The following is a 22,171-nucleotide window of genomic DNA, read 5'->3' on the forward strand; positions in this document are numbered from 1 at the left end:
AGATATGGAAAAATTGACAAAGACATAACCAAACACAAGGCGGGCCTGATAAGATAGTGTTTATGTTTACTATGCGAGTCTCTCTCCCCATCACACGCACAGTCTATATTGATTGCATCCATGAAGCTCTTATTGGGAGAGAGCAACGTCCACCGAGGACAAGTCACCAGTTCATCACAGGCCTAAGACCGCATCAACTACAACTACCATCCTACAGAGCTCCAATTTAACCAACCAGAGCACATGCAAGGTGCAACACCCCTCCACCTTCTAGCTGCAAGGTTGCCGTGCCGACCAATGCACCACCACAAAGTTAGTGAAGGGAAAATCTTTTTTTTTATGAATATCTGTGGCTCTTCAGACCAATTCACAGCTCATCCCCGAGAAAGGAATATTACTCTACTGCATCATTAAACTATACTTGTTTAAAAATGATTCAAAAGCAGAATCTAGGCATGGATAAAAGCACCGAAGCAGACAAACAAAGCATTTCGATTTATATCAAAAGCATGTGCATCGCCATGATGGCACCTCCTGCAGGCAAATTTTCACAAATTAGCAGGGCAGCCTGTGTATTTGTGTCTTTGTGTGTGTTCCTGCAGCCTCCCTCACTCAGCCACTCCTTGTGCTGTCAGCATGGCAGGGTGGAGCTGGTGGAGCTGCACATGTTTCAGGCATGCTGCGAAGCTTCACTCCCTCTCTGTCTATTTCCCTTCCTCTTATTGCTCGCACGGCTACCCTGAGAACGAAAAGAGGAGGGCCAGCGATGCTTTATACCAATCAAAGGGGTTTCCCCACCCTCCTCTGTCTCCCTCCCTTTTTGCTCCCTCCCTCTGTCTCTCAGCACACAACAAGAGAGAGAGAGAGAGAAAAAAAAAAAGTGCAGGGGAGAAAAAAAAAAGTGATAAGTAGCAAGCAGCTTCTGGGTTTTGCTTTCAAGCTCACTCCTGCTGAATCGGCGTGAGTGAGTGTGTATGTGTGTGAGTGTGTGTGTGTGTGTGGGCCGATCGCTCTTTTCTCCTGCCACAGTAGCAACACATTGCAGCGGCGTTGGCCCCCGAACAAAAGGCTGAACGCAGCGGATGCCACAGGAGGAGAAACTCAGGGATAGGAGCAGGCAGCGTAGCCCAGCGTGACTGCACTTCTCAGGGAGGAACTCGACCTGCCATTTAAGCCCTCCTGGTCCCGGGGTGGAGACAGGACGGTAGGCTACTCTAGACCGGCACAGGACTGCTTGTTTGTCTCTATGAGCTGAGGAAAACACCCTGTCATCGTTCTGTCTTTGACTCTTGTCTTTTATTCATACACCTCAGTCTCCCGTCATCCTTCGCTGCCACTTCTGCACCTGCCTCTTCATCACCTGGGCATCTTTCCTTTCCATCCGTCCTAAGAGATGTCGGACGATGACTGCCGCTCGCCCATCGGCCTGGACTGCTGCAGTTGCTGCCTGGACCTGGCCAACGGCTGCGACTACTCCATGTCCGGCAGTCCGGCCCAAGGCCTCCTGCCGGGGAGCCCCACCAGCCCGAGTGTCAGTCACTTCCGACAGCTCCGCAGCCAGCTGATGTACGAGAACCTGAACACGGACAAGCTGAACAACATCATGAGGCAGGACTCCCTGGAGTCGGTGGTGAGGGACCCCTGCTTCCTGTTGAACGAGGGGATTTGCAACAGCAACATTGACCAGACCATGCTGTCCATACTGCTCTTCTTTCACAGGTATGTCTGTCATGTTATCCGACAGGTACGCGCTTATCTGATAAGGGTTATGGCTGAATTATGGCTTATGTCATTGGGACGTGAAACTTGAACAGAAAGTTATTCTTCACCTCCGTCGGGGGCGTTCACTTCAAAGTTCACCTCCAGGATCTGTAGGTATCAAATCACAATAGAAGTTGTCACAATGTTTTGCTTAAATGAACCAGGTGACTAATCAGGTTTGTTGGATCAGAACTTATTCTCAAAAAGGCTGACATAAGCATCTATAGTCATGGATTAAGTATAGGATGAGACGAGGGAGTTCATCCTGATTGTGTTCCAAGAGCAATATATTGAGATTAAAATGTAAATGTTCAGGTGGAATTTGGTTGTAGAAAACGCACGTTGTGTTGTTCTTACTTTTTTTTCTCACTTTACATCTAAAACAAATGGAACATGATGTCCAAATATTTTCCATGCAGCTCTCTGTGTCTATTTACGTCAACAAAATCCCCGTCTTTTGTGCAGAATATTTGATATGTTGCAGAACACGTTGCCGTGACAATGATATGGGCATGAGCTGTACAGTATTAACGCACCGTGTTTTCCCTTAGTTATTCATTTCAAACACACATTGCAAGACATATTTGAACTGTGAGAAGGACACGTTGTTCTTCGAGGGCTTTCCTCCGAAACAAACAGAACTCCCCAAATCCAGCCAACTGAGTAAACAAAATCCAATCCAAAAATAACTATTTATTTCTACAGCAACAGTTTATTGTCATGGTGATTCCATTAAAATGATCTTTTATTGCCAGAGGTCAATTAAAACTGGTTTGACACCTTCTCGGTTGCAAACAGTGTTTTGCAGCTTCGCTTGGACTGTTTTTGGAGACGAGGACGAACCTCAAATGAACTGTTAGCATCCAGTCGGGTGTAGTCCGAACCTCATGAGCCCGAGCCAGAAGTCACCGTACAGATTTGACTCTGGGAAGTTGTAATGAAGTATGTTCTGTCTGCTTAGCTGTGGGGAAATAGCACAACACCACGAGCTGTTGCCGTGTACTCGTCGTTGTCGTCATTTGTGTCAGTAAGACGTGTGTTAAAGGACATCTATGTCAGACTAGACATATCTTGTAGGATAACATTACTCTGATAATCTGGCCGTCAAAGAGGGGTTTTCTTTTTCCTTTGTGTGTATGGAAAGGATCTTGTTATCAGAACTGACCTTTGCCTCCACAGTCACTATGTCTGTCTGAAGGCTTACTTTCCTTTCTTGAAAGCTTTATCCTCAAACCCCAATTATGAAATACATCGATTCAGCAGTGTTGCACCCATGGCGTGTGAATCCTTCTAAAAATAATCCTAGCAGGTAAAGTTCCTTATTTAGTCCGATATCTGTGATGATGTTTACCCTGATAAGGCCTGCCTGGAATGTACCTGGTAATGGTATTTGTTATCACTGATTCAGTTCTTTGCAGATGTTATCGTGTCAGCAATGTTCTGTGGGCGAGAAGTGCTATCGGTACTTTATCAAATGTCTCCAGGAGGGCTGCCACCGAGTATCCAAGTTAAACTTTAACCTGGCTTAACTTTGCTGTACGGGACAGAGTGTTCTTATCTTCGGTGGCGATGAATGATACTGCATGAGTATAGACAGCACAATGGAAGCTAAAACCATTTACAGTGCACACTTCTGCTGGGGCTGATAATGGCAGCGATGATTAGCCCTTAACTAGGTTTAACCTGGTTTTGATGAGTGACATCAGGAAGTTGCAAAAACACACTGACATGGCTACACTGTACAGTATACAGCAGGAGTTAACTGTCTGAATAAGACATCACATCTCACCCACACAGCTGTTTAAATTCTCAATTAAGTGACATATTTCTCAGCTATGTACTCTCGGTGTGGAGCTGCGTTCTTCATCCAAGCAGCAGCCCGTTGGTGATTTATTTATGATAGAGATCGAGGGTGTGTCCTTATGATATTGAGGGTGATGAACAATTGCAATTTTTTTGCAACGAGTGAACAAAATAGCGTTTTATTTATTTATTTCGGAACAAAAGCTGTGCGTAGACTTGAAGTTATGGATCTGTTCATGTGAGTTTTTATTCAGTGTTGACGGTATCATACCCAGAATAATACCTGCTTGAAGGGCTTTGTTACACAAAACTTTTTTTCCACGCTCCTATTCAGACTTCGTCATAATGACACAGCAATAATATCGCAGCTTCACTTAGACAAAGAGTTACACTTCCACGATTGTACAATTATGCAAATATGCATCAATTGTGCAATTAGAATATGACATTTTCTACGACAGACTACAGAACTGACATCTCCTCGGTGGAGGGAAAAAAATCAGGTTGTAAGTGCCAATATTTTTCACATTTATGGCCCAGAGGCAATGTGTTCACTCACACCATCTGTCTGTGCCAGTTCAACTGTTTGCCTGACAAACAGTCTCGAGCCAGAACACTTTGTTCCTGAACCTGCCCTTCTTAAAGAAGGAATCGTACACACGGATCATGTGGCTTTTCCCATATGGGATTTTGCCATAGGATTAAAACATTGATTTCAAATGTGTACCACTTTACGGTTTACGTTTTTTCCCAACACAAACGCACTCATTCATTCGCACATGTGCTCACGCTCTAATCCCCGTTGAAGCAAGAAAAGCTGCCTCACTAAGCTGAGGTTTGCAAAATTTCAAGCATTTTTCGAGTGAGGGCCCGACCTCCGATGAAAGCCTGGCTGACTTTTAAACTGTGACATCACCGTGGGTGGTCAACCTACAGAGCGCCCATCGTTCTCTTATCCCTCTTGTGAACCGAACAGAAGGCTCGGCAAAGTTGACGTCTTTTGGACTTGTTGAATATCAGTAATAACGATTGGTGGGTCACGGAAATGTGCTGAGAGGAGAATTTGAAGTCTCGCTTGGCGTTTGAGGCGCAGCCAGGGAGCCTTGCGGGGAGATAGGAGCTGTGATCTCCAACGGATAAAAGCAGAGGAAACGTATTGATCGGCCGCGTGGCTTAGAGAGCTACACTCAGAATGAGGGAGGCACTCTTGCACACCTCCAAGCCCCGGGCAGTCAGTCGGTACTTAGCAGCCACTAAACACCGTCACATGCGAGGGTGAAGAGCGGTGAAGAGCCTGCGATAATGATACAGGACTTCAGGTCTCTGACCAGCAGCACTACAAATGTCACAGGGAGCTCACGGATGAGGTTTTTTCAACCATCAGTGTGACGACATGACAGGATCGCTGACTGGTGAGATGTTTGACTGAATCAATACAAACCACACTTATCGACTTTAAATGTCTCCGACACATGTTTCACTCACAAACACCTATTAAACAACAGATACTCTAATACACACTGAATGCACTTTTATACCTATTCACCGTAGTAAACAAAAAATACAACCATAAGAAGAGCTTAATTGAGGTCTGCCGTCGAATCAGGCCCCTTATTTTGGATCAATCACCACTATATAAAACAGTCAACACAATGAAAGGTGCTTCAGCATACAGTTAATCATGAACACAGAATCTCCTGGAGGAGATAACGACTAGTACAGGCAAGAAGTTGCACTACGTGCACAGATTAAATGATCCTCAGGATTGGAGGTGAGTTCATGTCACGGACACAGATTCTCACATTCTGACATAGTCACAACAGTCGACCAACCTAAGCCTCGTAAAAAATAGTAAAAGTACTTCACTTTGGTCCGAGATGATCGCTGGCCTTTGGCTTGGGTCCAGTTGACTACTGAACATGACCGAGCCATCCCACAATGGAGAGGAGACGGGATCCAGCTGTGTCAGAGACCCCCACTGTGCTTTAGAGCTGCACTCTGTGATCAAAAGCTTTGCCGAGTCCAAGACCTGCATTTAAGTGATCCACCGTGGAGGGAATGGAAAGTGTATTTGCCGTGTGTAAGCCGTCCAGGAATGCATACAAATACATATTTAACAAAATCACGTCTGTAAAACCAGAGAGTCTGCATTGTTGCATGAGAAGTCGGTTTCCATATTTTCAGTTTCAGCACATGACAGTGGATCGGTTATAATGCAATTATCTATAATACAATATGGTAATAAGGTAACACTTCTTTATCTTGGATATGAATGTGGAGTAACCTGCAAAATGATCTCCTATCAGTCGAGGTAGAGCTGAATACTGAATCTTTTACATAGAAGACTCATTAGAACGGAGATACAGACTTTTGAAGGAGAAGTCGCAGGCGTCGACGGTTTCATCTCCGCCTCTGGATGTTTTTGGTTGCGTTTAAATGCTTTGCTGACATTCTCCTTTACTAAAAGTCAAAGTGGGTGTAAATCATGTGTATTCAGAAAACACACAACTCAGTCAGGGATGGGAAGATGTAAAGATAAAGGTAAACAAAAACCTGCTGGCAGACAAACGCTATGAAACGAAACACTCATTACAAACATACACAGTTATGGCATCAGGGCCTTAGAGACATAGAGAACACAGTGGAGCTGCACCAGTGTCAAAAGTAAAATCTCACACCGCTTCCACAACCTTTATTCACTTCAATTGTTTTTGATTTCCTTTTATTCCAGAATAAGTCTGCCAAGAGTTACATAACTTCATGGGATACAGGTAGCATGGGACACGGATGTAAACAAAAAAGCGGGGATTAGTGGCGAGAAGGCGAAGGGAAGGATGTCGGGGCGGAAGAACAGACTCATGGTCTTAGGAACCAGCCCATAACAAACAGCACAAAGGCGAGGTTGGAGAGAGAGAGGGGGAGAGCTACAGAGAGAGATAGCTAGAGAGAGAGAGAGAGAGAGAGAGAGAGAGAGAGAGAGAGAGAGAGAGAGAGAGAGAGAGAGAGTCAAAGGTAGACAAACATCCAGACAGGACCGGGTGGTGCCAAGACAAAACATAGACAGGCCTTGCTAAAAATAGGATGCTGTTGACGTTAGATGAAACTCTAATATAAAGGTAGACATGTGGGCTAAAAGTCACGACCTTCGTTCTATAGCTGTGGGAAGTCGTTCTGTAGCGACAGCAGGAAGTAAAAAGTCATAACGGGTGCTTGTTTCACCGATGTTTTTATGGGTTTCCTCAGCAACACGGCCTTCGACCACTTCCGTGTTGAAAAGAGACATTCAGGGGGGGGGGGGAGATTGATTCACGATCTTAGCCACTTCTAGATTTGGAGGTATGTGCAACACGACTTGATTTTATCACTGAGGGAGGGATGTGCAATAATGGCTTTTTAATGGACCTCTAGAGTTACTGCCTTGTTGTGTGGAGACTGTGTGAACAGGCTGCCCTTGGTGTCGTGCCAGCAGATGCCTGGAACCACTGTTGAGCGCTTTAGTGTGCGAGGGTTTGTGACTACTCTTCAGTACGCCACTACTGGACTAGACACTGGCCTTCTGTCAGTAAAGTGGCCACCGAGTTGAACAGCAGGAAGATCATTGTGTGTGTGTGTGTGTGTGTGTGTGTGTGTCAACTGGAAAATCTAATGACACACCCTGTACCATAAGTTGATGCAACCTCCTGTGTACAGCCTCGTTCTTTACCAACACCGCCGTGGTTCCAAGTTCAGTTGCCCCTGGCAACAGGACAAACACAACATGCTAACAGAAAGGATATCTCTTTCCGTGCTGTGTATTGTGTGTACATTAGACATGGACGTTTCTCTGCATTTAAATGACACTTAATATGATGACCTTGTGATAATAACAATAATCCATATCATTTTTTAATCACGCTGCAAATGTCAGGAGTACATCTGTCTGTCTGGAAGACATAAGACACACACACACTCACACGTATAGTGTACGCAAAGGTGACCCTCGGCATAAGGTTGTCGACACGTCACCACAGCAGAATCCAGCTAAGCTCTTTTGTCCTGAGGGACGGAGTGGAGATACAGTATGTACCCGACCAGGATTACAAATCCATAAGTAACACATCAAGTTTCCAATCCATCAAACATGTGCTGGAGAACTATTTAAGAAGGGATTTATCATCACATTCATCTACTGAAGTTCAAAAAGTAAGACACACGTTATTAAACACGTGAAAAAGAGTCCTGACACGTTTCCTAAAGGTGCTTTGAACGGCGACTTGTTTTACTGAATAAACACTTTTTGAAAACTTCAACTCCTTTTTTTTTTAAATTGAAAGCAAGTAAAAAATAATTGGATTTCTTTTATTATTGGTGTCAAGTTGTGGTTCCACATCCTAAATACCCAACGACCAACTTTCAAGGCGATACTTGGTTCAGTGTGTTGTGTTCACGAAGCAAACTTTCTCCCCGAATAATGTGGTTTCGGTTGAAAACCTTTTTGTACCGAAGCTCATGAGGCTCAGCTTTTGCCACGTAAACATGACTTTCGTGGTGTTGACAAATTCCTGATGGAAGTCCACGAAAAACCGAGCACGATGACCAAATAACAGCACAGCTGAGTGCGGACGCCTTCTGGAACGAGCAAATTGGGCGATATTTCAGAACAATGAGAAGAAGGAAGCATTATTAAAACATAAAAAAAAAAAGATTCCACAAATACTTCAAAAGAGGGAAACAGTACCACCCATCCATTACCCTTTCTTCTTTCATGCTTCATGCTCGTGCAACTCTCTTTGTCCTTCCCTCTTTTATTTGGCCCGTCTCTCCCCTCTCTCTCTCCTGATCCTTGTTTTTTCCTCCTTCCTTCTCTTTCTTCTTCTTTCTGTCTCCATCTCGGCCGTTCTAGTTGGCAGCCGTTGGACTTATATAAGTCTGAGAGGAGGGACGGGGAGGGGTTGGAGTGACCACGGCTTGTTCTAGCGCCCTTATCTGTTTGGACCACGGCTATGGCGCCTATTTAGATAATAAGGCGGCCCTGTCAACACTTGCATCATACACACTCCCCCACAAACACAGCCCTTAACTTGAGCGTGAGTAATAGCGTCAAACAGTCAATATGTTACAATTACGCCAGGCATTAGACAGAAGTACGGCTCTCAGAACACTTGATTTTAGGGGGTTAGTGCACTGTGGTTTGCTCTCTTCATCAGACTGCTTTTAGTCAGGCAATGGACATCACGTGTATCGTCTCCAGTACAGTTCATGGATGCAGGGAAGCTGAAATTATTGAGTTATTAGACTCGCACGCTTCACGCCACCCACGCTGAGCAGCCTAAGCTGCTGGTTGGAGAACAGTAAAAGTTTCATCCCGTGCTATTTTCATGGGGAAGGTTTGGGATTCCCACTCAGACTTTTTCTAACTCGGCAACCGAAGTGTGAATGTGGTGACCCGCCCTGCTACTCGGGGCCAAGTTAAAGTTTGGCTGAGACAGTGCTGTAGATCTAGAGTCAACATAAACGGTTTCCAGGAGCGTTCCTCTGTCCAGAGACATTCAGCTGCCTGAATATGGAACAGCTTGACTTTTAAACATCCAAAGTGAAATAGTTTACATGTTTACTTCTTTTTTTCAGCAGCAGCAGCATTCCTTAGAAGGACTAGACTTCTTTTCATATATATCATAATGCTTATTGCACCTGTTTCTCTCCGGACACTTGTTTCATAATCCCAAAGGCTGTTGTCCCACACGGAGTCATTTTCCCTCCCTTCTTACCACAATAGTCTGCCACACAATGAGGCCAGACAGTGCCTTTGTGGAGCGGGCCGGAGCCAAGCCTATCATCAGCCTATCTTATTCTCCCTGAGCACAATTCACACGCAGGGTGGGTACATGGTGTACACTAGGCACACACACACACACACACACACACACACACACACACACACACACACACACACACACACACACACACACGGAGAAGAGGAAAATACTTAAATGCAGGAAAATTGAAATGCACTTCAAAACTCATCCTTTCTCAGCTCAGAGCAGACACAAATGCATGCCAGCCTTATCAAATAACCATGAGCACACACACACACACACACACTTACAATGTCTTTCCCCTGCAGGGCACGGTGCTAGTATTAGACATACTTTAGCAACGGCATTGCCACAGCCCATTACTGAGAAATGTCTCATAGTCTCTGGGAAGGAAAACAATTAGTTCTCAGAGCCTCCGCAGGTCACAAAGACGTGCTTCCCAGAACAGGAAAGGTCTCAGCACCAGGACCAATCGCATGTCCTACTTTTTTCAAAGTTACTGAGCATCTGCAACATGCTGTTTGGCAACACGCTGTGTTTTCCTCTCTGGGTTCAGTAAACAGTTTGGAGTTTTCGGGGTGGATGTGTAATTTAACAGAGATTAAGAGTAATTTAAGTTTCCCCAAACATGACTCTCCTGTCATGCAATCGGCAAAAAATGGCAAATGCAGTTGCTATTAAGGAGCATGAAAACACAGGGAGCGAATGTCAAACTCAGTTAACATTATGCTGTTTTGGCCTGTTAAACAATTATGCAACGCGGGTGCTTAAAAATAAATATGTAATTGGATCTATAATGGAGTCTCTGGCATCTGCTTCCCAACACACAAGCATATTGCTAATTTCATCTCCAGTTTTAACATGTAGTTAAATTAAACTTTTTCTGAAGTGTGTTTACCTCATTCTGGAAATGTGTCACCTCAACCCGGCAACCTCTCATTTCATGTCTGGACACTCCTGTTCTGTCGTAATTGCATCATTTGATTCGGGCCATTGTGCAACACGGAGAGGTTAAGGCTGTCTAGCTTAGAAACTCAGTGGAGACGGCAACCTGCTCACGCCTTGGTGCAATGGGTTTCTTTCATCAGATGATCTTGGTATGTAATAAATGTCCTTGCTAAATCAAGAAACTTTTTATTCCCTCGAACGGCAGAGCTTGGCAGAAATTGAATGTAATAAAACTGCTGCGTGAATTACAGCGAACCGTCCACATGATCTAAAAAAGGCCAGATGACTGAACCATAATCAAACTCTGACTTTCGTGTAATGGATATGGTTTGTTGTGTCCAAATTTCCAAACTCTCACTGGCTTTGAGTGTTCCAACATGATCAGAGAGGGAAAAAGAGGAAGAAAGACCAAAAAAAGAAGAAGAAAGCAACTAGAAAAAGAACAAAAAAGTATCCAAACAAACCAACAAAGAAAAAGAGGAAAACAAAGAAATGTAAACGTGCAAATGTACCTATTTTATCTGGGATGGCAAGGCACGTATCACGGTGAGTCACAGACCAGACAAAAATAAATAAAGCTGTTTAAATCAGCAGTTTATGGCGTACAACTGTGGCTCTTAAAATCAAGTCGGTTCTCCTCCCTATAACTTCAACAGGAAAAAAACGGGAGAGGCTTTGCCAGGCTAAGGACCGGTTTGGTCCCAGCGGCCGGCTGAAACGATGGAGCTGTTCTGTCGGGGCTCTTTTTCTCGCTGCGGATGCCTTTCTGCCAGACAAGAGCCCGCGAGACAGAAAGGAGAAAAATAAACGCATGTGCCAAGTTTCAGTTTTTTTTTTTTTTCCTTTTTCTTTTCTGGCCCGAGCAGAGAGAAAGAGAGAGGGACTAGCACACTCAAACAAGCCAAAATAACAAGATGCATCCTGTCCAAGAGCTTACTTCTGTCTTTTCAAAACGAGGCAGCCGTAACCGTGGAGCGGGCCCCGCGCCGCTCGTATCTGATCCCCGGCCGTTTTACCGTGCCATCGCGACGAGCAATTAGCACCGGTGACATTAAATGACCTTCTTTCTCTGCATTCCTTCCAGCGTGGTGTCACAGAGAGCAATGATTCACAGATCGCCATTATGTTCGCATGCTGTGGTGTTTACACAGCCTGGGCTCGGGCTAAACAACGACCCTCTGAAAGCACGGAGATGTTTCTGCAGTAAAGTAATGGACGCTGGGCCGAGGGAGCCAGCGAGGCCGATGCCAAGAACGTCTGGGAGGAATGTTGACAAATGCTGAAGCTCTCTTCCCCCTCCTTTTCTTCATACACTCGTGCACGCTACACACACACACATGCACGGACCCCATCCAGGCCGCCGTCCACGTCCCTGACACTTGTCTTTCAGGGGCCAGCAATGCACACAAAGGCCTATTTATTACTAGCCTGCATGCAAGGTGTCATATAAAGGGAAGTGGAGCCCTCGCTGCTCCGGCAGGGAGAGAAAAGGGGAGTTTACGTAACGCTCGCGGTCACAACCTTTTGGTACCAGTGAGCTGCCGGTGTGGAAGTTAGACGAGGTCAGGAGGCTTTTCTTGCGTCAGTGTGGGCTTCTTTTGCTGTCGATGGGCTTGAGCTTCCTTCTTTATTTAACAAAACAACAACTTGGGGTTCAGGTCCTAGATTCTATGGATTCCAAAGGAGAAAATAAGCAAGAAATGGATCATATTAGGGTAAAAAAACAACAACCAAAAAACACATTATTTCAATTTGGAGTGCTATTTAAGGAGCAGTACACATATTAATCCTTTTCCATGCTGCTCACATCTGCAGGATTTTTGACAGGAAATCACAGTCATCTGTGAGGTTCTCCTACACATTCCCATCAGACGGCTCCACACACTTTGCTCTGCCCGACCCCGGCGTTTTAACCGACGCAGCATCCACGGGCTTGTTGAGCATAATTGAAATGCCTTCGTCGCTTTAGGCTCCTCTGATGTGCCGGGTCACGGTGCGTGGGAGGGAAACAGAATCACGCCGTTACGCAACTCTGCCTCTTTCTCTGACTGTTGTTGTAAGGATTGTTGGGCCAGAATGTAAAGTTAAGACTGAGCACATTTGAGGTTAGCTGTACACATCTGATGTAAGCTGCCAGCAAGAAAGTCTAGAAAGGCACACACAAGTCAATTCACAGCAAACTTAGGGCTTGCTATTCAATTTAAAAGCACATTCCTACATATATAAAACAAACAAGCAACTGCAGACAATAATATGCCCGTGTCCATGCCTGAGGGTGAAACTCACGAATAATCTGTAGTCCTGTTCTTTCCACAGGTTATATAACAAACAGACACACGGTGTGGAAATGTTGGCAAAACATTGGCAAGGATTTCTGCTGTTTCCATGATTTCACCGGCATCACTTTGGATCGGAATAAATGTGTAATCAGATCCATTTAGTGGCTTCAATTATTTCTGTGTATTTTTAGTGCTGTATTTGTTCGCGAGCCCACTTCCTAGACCTCTTGAAGGGAAAGGATGCTATTGTAGCTCATATCAGTGGGAAATTCAGAGAAACACCCTGATGAAAAACAACTCCCGTATTGTTATTCCGTGACAGCCAGAAGGGGCGGATGTGAAAAAAATGAAAACGGAAAGACAAGCAGTACACTTCCTCCTCGTTTGAGGAGGAGATATCAGATTCAGACAAGGCTGCACTTGTCCCCGGGAGTGCAATAATATCTCGACCAAAGCGAAACTCAGTATTTCAGCCCAGACACGAGCATTGTGGTTAAATCGCATGTCCACGCGGTAAATCTCCTTTGTTAGAAACAGGTTTCTTAACAGCCGATGAGGCCTGCTGTCACCGACACAAAGAGACGTGCAGTGGGACAGATTAAGGATTTAGATTCAGCTTATCATCTCAACCCCCACGATAAGAGGCTAATAACTTTTGCAGATGTCTGCACTGTTGCTCCTGCACAACATCCTACTGAACACGCTGTAGAAACACAGGTGGGAGGTTTGATTCAATTACCTTTGTATTGTTATAGCCCCAAATCATCACACAAATCACACATTTTGGCTCAGGGGGCTTTAGAATCTGTGCAGACATTAATAACTATGACTCCTCACTTCCAGAGTTAGAATACAATGCGTGGCATCCTGTGTGTTTTTACAATTCAAATGTATCTTGAAAGTTGGTGCGTCAGCATTTCCCCGAACCCACTGGAGGAATCAGCCAACGCTGTGTTGGATAAAATGCTTTGCTGATTGAGTAAACCCAAAGCTGATGGCGATGTATTTGCTGAGACTCTATCCCCCTTTTGCAAACATGCCCCCCCCCCCCCCCCCCTGCAAATCCCCACCACAATATCTCAAGGTAACCGTGTTTTTTTGACAGTTTACCTAAAGAACTGGGAGTACAGCCAAAGCCTCCTATCAGAGGAAACACTGCCTAACAACAGCTGTGAAAGCCCTCTCCTCCCCTCCCTCCCTCGTTCTCCTCCTCTCCATTTCTCTTCCTCATTTTTGCATTTTCCTGTTTTGGTGTTTGGCAGCCTTTGATACAAAGCGAGGGGCTGTCCTCGGGCTACGGAGCGCAGACACACAGTATCTGGTGAACTGAAGGAAGGTGATACAGTGGATTCTTGCTATTGCACAAGTCTTACAGTCTGACGGTTATTTTTGTTTTTTTCATGCAGATGGTTTCGATAGAAGAGCTGAGAGGCAACAGACACCAAAATAACAACACATTGGTCATTCTGTAGTCACACAATTAGACAGCTTTTTGTCAAATGGAGCAAATATTGCTTCAAAACGCTGTTCGCTCTGCCTTTATGTTGTTAATCTACCAGAAAACACATAATGTATGAGATGTGCATTATCTCATTCTCACATATATATGTGTGTTTATGTAAAACACTGTCATGCATGCTAGGTCGCAAAATAAATGGCATCTTTTCTAGTTTCTGCTTGCAGACTAAATAAGAAAACAAGTTGCTGCATGGTGCGTGCGATTGTTTATTTTGTACTTTGCTTTCAGCACCGAAGCGAAAAGTTATTTTCCTCAATATCTGTTTTTTTAATAACAGGATGGGAGGGCATGATCGGGCAGCGTCGCCGCTTCTCACCCTTTCTACGGGAGTTCAGCTCCGACACCTGCAGAGTAAACACGAGGATCGAAATTAATTATGCCCAACGCCGGTGGCGTTTCGCCGTGACCCCCTCTGACCTCGCATCCATAAGCAGCGCCGTCTCGCACTCACTCGCTCCCGTCAGTCAGATGAACATACACGGCCCCCCCCCCCCCGACGTCGGCGCCAAAAATAGGTAACAGACAACAACCACGACGAGACAGGTCTGAGACAGGCTAATTACATCGAGCGGGGTTAGGCTGACCTGAAGCGTGCCAGTCAGATAAGATTTACTGCTCAGAGGATGTGTGAACGGACAGGAATAACAATAAGGAGGAGGAGGCGTGCAGCACGGACAGGGAGAGAAGAAGAGAGAGGCAGAGGGAGAACCCAAACAAACAAGGCCGATGACACAGACGGCAGGACAAAGGACTGTGCACAAGGTGGCAGGCAAGACCCAGAAGTTGGACGGCCAAATCATTAGCAGGATGCATTCGGGTATTTGCTGCTGCAATATTTAAACAAATAAAAAAAAAATCAAGGGACACGTGCTGTCACTAGTAATCGTATGATTTGTTGAAGGTGTCTTTGTAGTAAAGGCAGCCAGCTACCTCACAGGCGCCACGCCGTGATACTTCCTCTGTGGTGGGGCTCTAATTACAGTCTCACCAAGAAAGCACACCAGTCATTAAACTGGTGTGAAGAAGCCTATCAGTCACACAGGCTGGAAAACAAAGATAATGACTTCTGACTGTGTGCATGTACTCGGTGTGTGTGTGTGTGTGTGTGGGTGAGGAGTTATCCAGTGGGTGTGGGAACCTGTGAAATACCCGATTTTGTTTCAGTTCTGCAAATTCCTAAAAATGCTTCCTCAAAAGGACTTCAATAGCTCAACTGACGTTGGTTTCATTTACGGTTCGCAAGTGGATTTACTTTAATAAGGAAAGAGGCCGGATGCTTGAGATATTTGAAGAAAAAACAACCCATTTATGAGAATCTATCGAGATGCATAAATCGATAAATCTTACAATTAACCACTGAAAGGTTCTGATATGATGTGGATCCACAGAAATGCGGCAATTTGATTTGAATTGGCCACATAGTTTTAATATATTGGTACAACATACTTGATCACAAATAGAAATGATGGATGTTTGATTGCAGGCAGGATATAAATTACAATCTAGTTCTAGCTGTCACACAAACACACCTGCTCTTGTCAGCGAGCGTTTTTGCAAGAACAAGCCGAGCAGGCATATTTTCTCTCGTGTCAGGATGCGCTGCAGCGTGCTCGGTGTGTTGTTGCAGGCTGGAAGCCAAAGACAACTTGAACCGGTATGCTGCTCTTGGGTGCAATGAGTGCTTGACCCTCCGTCACCTCTCGCATTCTCTTCCTCTTTTAAATATCATCTCCGGATAGTTTTAATTGCTTTCTGGGGAACGCCGAACGCTTTGTAGTCGTCTCTCTCACGTCACGTCACAGAGCAGAGCCACCGCCGAGGTCGGTGGGAACCTCACAGATAAGGTGACATCTTCCCGGCTCCCAGACTGTGCTTACGTGGGGGCAAATCCGTCCATCTCCAAAACAATAAAGAGATCTAGTGCACTCCTCCCTGCCAACGAGCCAGATCTGATTAGAGAGTCTACGTCAGCAGTCGGATTTCATTCCAAAATATCTCAAGCATCATCTCCTCCTTGTTCTTTTATGGTGCTCTCTGGAAAGGGCTTTTTTGATTGATGCCAGCGGATGACATTTTCAGAATTGCGTTTGACATTTTCCATCAATATGACCTGCTTGCAGCATTAATCCTTAAATCTCCCTGAACATTTCTTCGTCAAGTGCATTTAATCCAGCGTTAAAAAGGTGTCAAGCTGGTACAGGATCTCTCTGTTTCATTGTTAAGTATGCCAAAACGCTGTGTGTGTGTGTGTGGGTGTGTGTTGCTTGTGCACGCTCTCTGTGCTTTGTCCTCATATGTCAGTGACCCAAATGTTGTCGACATATCAAATGCATGTCTCCTTCCTTATGTCTACGATTTCGGCTCACGCATACGTGGATGTGAATGGCTCAGGGTTGTTAGCGTCCACGCTTGAACGCACACCTTGGCTTCCATGGGAATGACCGTGTACCTGCGTGGCGTGTGTGCGTGCCAAGCAGATACGAGAGCGCTCTCCTGTTTCATAAGTGAACTTTAGACCTCTCGTCTGCACGTCAACGTTGTTTACTGGAGCCTTTAAACAATGACTGGGATGGCAGACTGTGTTTGCCAACTCTTCTGTGCAGCTTCGAAACCAGGGGAATGACACGTCAAAAAAAAAAGAAAAAGAAAAGTCAATTTGTCTGCTGTATTCGACCGACCCCCGAGCTCAAGAGTCACTTCAAGTAGGAGTGTTTCCTGTTTGTTTCTCGAAGCAGAGCTCGGATTTTAACGTCTCCCACAAAATCCCCAGATGTAAACGTTTTATTTGCGGCAATCAAACTGAAATTAATGCTGGATTTCAGCGTATTCTCAACGGCAATCCCTCCGCAGTTCCACGAGTTTGTACTTTCAAAGCAGCCAGCGTTCCCTGCGAGACTTGTCACAGCCTCGCAACAATTTTGCAATTATTCAAAAAGCACTTTGTTTTCACAGATTGGATCACGCCGACATCATTAGCGCGATTATTCAGCAGCTATGGCGTAAAGAGCTTGCTTAGTTCAAACATTTGCATTCATTACAAAGCGGCGTGCTCAATGAGCTGTTGCTGAGAAGTGTTTTTCAAGGAGAATCCTTGAAAAACAAAGCTCTGCTCGTTTGTTTTGTCATCTTCAAACTGAATCCAAAGTATTCTGATATTGTACCCGTTTGTTTTATAAAAGAAACAAACTCAAATGACCAATCACTGGTGTTTATAGGACTTGCGTCTTTGTGCGAGGGGCGGGCCTTTTGGCTTTTTGAAGGCAGGATAGGTTGGGGTTCCTGTAAACTCCCAAACAACTGCACAGAGCTCCATATCACCATGTTCCCCTCCCGTTTATTTGGATCACGCAGCAGCTTTTGATGCCTTAGTCACATCCTGAAATAGTGCTCTTGTTTTGCACTAGAAATCCATGATCACACGCAAACAATAAGAGTTGTGAGGTGTGGAGAGTTTTAATTCCCTTCGACACGTAAGGAGAAGTTGAATCACGTTCGGGCCGGGACATAACTGCAACTGTTAGCCCACGTTTGCTTAAGTTAGTCATAGATATGTACGCTGCTGCCACATTCACCAAATACATCAAAATAAATATACACATCTATGGGATGCCGCGTGACTTACATGCGATGAAACTGTCAGTCAAAGGATAAATATAACAAGGACACAAGTGCCATTGATGATGCATTCTACACGGCTCACGCAGAGGAGACATGTGAATGATTCCTAGTTAATCAGCAGCCGTGCATCTCCACAGCTGAATCCCACTTACAGAAAGTGTTCACGTAGTGACAGATATACAGTCGCAGCATACCACTCGCAGGGCGTTGTGTAACCGTGCATCATTCATTACAGATGTTTCTCCCAGGCGAGGGTACATACTGTAGATGTAGGGCAGATGTGGGAGTAACACCATAAAAAGAGCAGTAAATGAGGAATGGGCAGCCATGCAGTGAAACACTTGCTGGAGACGAATGAGAGATAAAGGTAAACTAAATAAATAGATAAAGGTAGACTGATGTCCATAGTCAAAAATGACACGATTGAATTATTTCACTGAATATCATAAAATAAAAATGTTCATCCTGGCAGCTGTGCTGAAAAAAAGATAAAGATTGATTTTTATCACTTATAATAAATTACATACATACAGTACATGCGAATGCAAAAGTATTATATTAATCATAATAAACATGTCACAATGCTTTTGAGTAGAAATAATCTCATTATATTGTTAAATATAGTCACGTTGGGTAATATATACAGCTGGTGATATATATAATGTAATGTGAACCATTTACTACTTGAAATAATTAGACTATTTGGGCCAAAACAGATCCCAAAGGCTGCAATTCTGTTTTTCTTTTAAAATGCATTGCAATTAACACAATGCTAATAATAAATCCTCATTAACTTTCCACAATGTGATGTAATGCGTGCGTTTATAGCCCCGAACATATTTGTTTTACAGTCTTCACACGGGTGGCCAACATCTGGATATATACATTTCAGTTGTTCTACTGCAGGAGTTAATTGCAGTTTCTCATGAGCGTTTTAAAGGTCTCTTCCTTTAAAATGCTTACATATTTCCATTAAAGACTGAATGGAGCGTGGACATCTGACCCCGTCCTCGTCCATCTCAGCCAGTCTGGCGGTAGGGGATCCTCGCCACGCTGACAGGCTGAGGAAACACTGCGTACAGTACACTGTGTTCTCTCAGCCCTCCCCTCTGTTTGCATGGGATCCACACTGCACCCCGTGTGGGATGGCACAGACCTATTGACCCTTGTGGTTTTTCCAGAGTCCAGAGCAGACGGAGTTTCATTTTGTGGCGCTATTTGGAGGAACGATACGACGGGCTGAATATACATGAGATTCCCTGTCGCACCCCTCCACAGCTGCTCGTTGAGTTAAATCAGGTTCCCCCCTTTTGAGAGGAAGTGAAAAGTGGCCTGTGAACGGTTTTGATACAACAGTATGGCTCGACTTAATTTATGTGCATATTTACATATGAACGCGGCGTAGCTTGATGTCCGACTGCACCGATGCTATGTGTGTAGCAATCAATCCAAGTATTCAATGGTGCCGCCCCAAGTTCAAAGACAAAGGGAGGGGGAAGATCCCTGGAGTGAACGTTAAAGACCTGGAGAATACATTCACTGCCTAGAAAAAGTGTTCTATGCATTTTACTATTCACAGTCTACAATTCAATCAAGACACATCTAAAGAAACCCTTTAAAACGACCATTTCATTTGAGGGCATTACATTGTCTCTCTCCTATCTGTATACCTCAGCGTGGTTTTCCAAAATGAGAGTTGGCATAATGTATCAATTGTTATTCTATCGTCGCCGTTTTGATTTTCCTGCCCGAGTCAGAGTGTGCTGCGTTGAAATAGGAAGGCTGATTGAATTATGATCCGAGTCATTCCTGTGGTCTTGTTGAAGGAGAATAATACCGTTTGCTCGGCTCGTACAGATCAGTGGACGGCAGACTTCCTTGTGTTTATATGACTGCGGCTATCTTTGACCTGGAGGCCTCAGATATACAAAGCTTTACAGGGATTCTGCAAGTGACTTAACAAGGAAATAAGGAAGCAAGTGACATATTTGTTTCCTTTTAGACCTACTTCAAAATATGCAGACACACACACACACACACACACACACACACATATGATATATATATATATATATATATACAGTATATACACAAGTCAATTCTTCCTTACATGCATGACTTGTATTTCTACTGTTAAAATATCTGTTTTTGTCGCATAAAAGAATATTTAATGTTGATTCATGTAGCCGTTGAAGAGGTTTATGCACTTCCCTTCAGCAATGACCGCCAATGACTCGTCTCAAATGATCCGTGGGAAATTAGCCGTTGCTCCATCGTCATCTGGCAGGTGACAAAGGATCGCCTTTAATGCGCCGCGGAGGAGCCGGCTGGAGTCTGTGGGAACGACTCGCTGTTTGGATGACACTGACGGCGATAGCTAGCGGGAGGCGCTAAATCATCCAGTTGAATCCGGACCGCCGCTGACGGGGCCGGCCGGCCGTGCGAGAGTGTGCACGTAATGCGAGCGTGTGGCTAAACCTCACGCATCAACGTACACACGGGCAAACAAAAAACACGGGCTAGCACACAAACACACATCGGGGGACGACCCATCGAGGGCCCGGATCCCTCCAGTGTCGTCCCAGTTGCCGGTGACTCGGGTCACACAGCTGCGAGCTAAGGCTGCGAAAAGATGAGGGAAAAGAGGGAGAGATTGAGAGGGAGGGATGAATTGAAAGAAGAAGGTGGTAGCATTATATAGCGAGGCACACTGTAGAGAAGAAAAGACGTAAGGAAAGAAATAAGGATGTTATATGTCAGCAAAAAGAGACTTTCTTCCTGTTTCTTTCATCTGGCTGCACTGTGTCCACTTTGAGTTAAACAGCAACATTACTTAGTCATCCCCAACTCTGTTGTTTACCCTTAAATAGGGTTGTCATGATAATAGAATTTGAAAGTCGATTACCAACTGATACCCAGGAAAATACTCAATATTCAATACCATTTTCCAATACCACAGGGAGAAAATAAATAAAAATTAAGTGGCCGGATTTTTTAAAATAAAGATTAGAATACAAAAACAATGACACTTTTTTAAAAGTTGTCTGAGTAGTGCAAAAAAAAAAAAAGAAAGCGCAGTAACATAACTGTAGGACGTTTATAATTTATATTAAATATATTCAGCTACAGCCCTGTTTATTTCCTGTGTTTCTGGTGTCTTGGCATTGCTGGTCAAGTAGAGTTGGTAGAGTTTCTGTCTAGTAGTTGGTTGACTTTTCAGATGTTCGTTGTGACTACTCGCCACGACTTTAGCATTGCTAGCATATCGGCTTGTTTACATGCCTAGCCTTTCCCCAGTTGTTAGCCTCGTAGGCTATGCCAAATACTTCCAAACGGCACTTTTGCTTTGTTAATTTTCTACTGGTGTTGAAGGCCCTCCAGCAGCAGCGCTAGCTGTGTTCGATCAGCTCAGTGTCGTTACCGTGAACTAGCGATCATGTGTTCAGCTGCTAGCGAGGGACGGAGCTGTAGCTGTCTGGGAAGTTATTCGTCAACTGGCGGAGACGGGACTGTTGACGGCAAAAGTATTGAAGTTAGTATTGAATCCGATAATCATTTTTTGTATTGATTATTTATCGATTATATCGATTTTTTTGACAACCCTACCCTTAAAAATATATTCTCAAAGTCAGTTTTTGATACATCAGACTGTTCACTGTTTTGCGCTCAAGTCAATCAAGTGGTCGGTCTACAAAGTTGCTCAGCCATCATTTAGCACATCTGTCATATAAACGACTCCCTCTAAAGCAGAACATTATTGATGTAAAAATCGGAAAGAAAATCTGCCAACTCAAAGCTGAGAGTGCAGGTATTGCCCATTCTATGTGGGCTTCATAGCACGTACAGTAGCTTTGCGTTTCTCAGCGCCATGACAGTTTGAAAGCCACTTAAAAATAGATGCACACGACCTCCCCATCTACGACAGCTGAGGTATACAGTAAAGTAACATAGGCGGATGAATATAGACAGATGGCACTGAACTCTGTAACCTTTTGTTCTGGGACATGATCCAGGCAAAAGTGTATTTATCAAAAGGTGCCAAGTATTTTAGATCAAGTCTGTTGGGTGTCACTTTTCAATGCGTTGTATGTAAGTAAACACAGCAAAAGCTATAATCTGTTTTATAGTTCTAGAAATAAACACGCAAAATATTCTAGATTAGAAACTCAAATAGGTTAAAGCAGTATGTATCTGACTATATTTGTCAGAAAAAAAGTCTTTGAAGTAGCTATAAAGACAGTCCGCTGCTATTTAGCACTATATGGTCAATTGCGTCTTCAACCTTTGACCTTTTGCAGAGTATCCACTGAGCCATTAGCGAGATCACTTAAGTGCATCCCGAGTGTCTTATCTTTCATAGGAGACAATCTTGTGTGCACATGTTTGCACTGAGACAGATGGTAATCCTATGGGCTAGATCAAACTGTTATTTCTTTTTTGCAGGGATG

The 22,171-nt window shown here is 44.3% G+C and overlaps 1 protein-coding gene across 2 annotated transcripts in view; it reads left to right on the top strand.

The window, feature by feature from the left end:
- Window positions 1–901: 901 nt before the first annotated feature.
- Window positions 902–22,171, top strand: part of tsc22d3 (TSC22 domain family, member 3) — a 30,406-nt gene continuing 9,136 nt past the window's right edge. The window contains exons 1-2 of one of the 2 annotated variants that reach the window (XM_084009025.1): window positions 902–1,204; window positions 1,314–1,719. In XM_084009025.1, coding sequence (XP_083865151.1) covers window positions 1,394–1,719 — 326 coding nt within the window. In that variant the 5' untranslated portion in view covers window positions 902–1,204; window positions 1,314–1,393. The remainder of the gene's footprint in view (window positions 1,205–1,313; window positions 1,720–22,171) is intronic. The other variant, XM_084009026.1, reaches the window with a different exon arrangement.

The sequence above is a fragment of the Eutrigla gurnardus genome, assembly GCF_963514095.1.
Source record: "Eutrigla gurnardus genome assembly, chromosome: 5".
NCBI classification, from domain to species: Eukaryota; Metazoa; Chordata; class Actinopteri; order Perciformes; family Triglidae; genus Eutrigla; species Eutrigla gurnardus.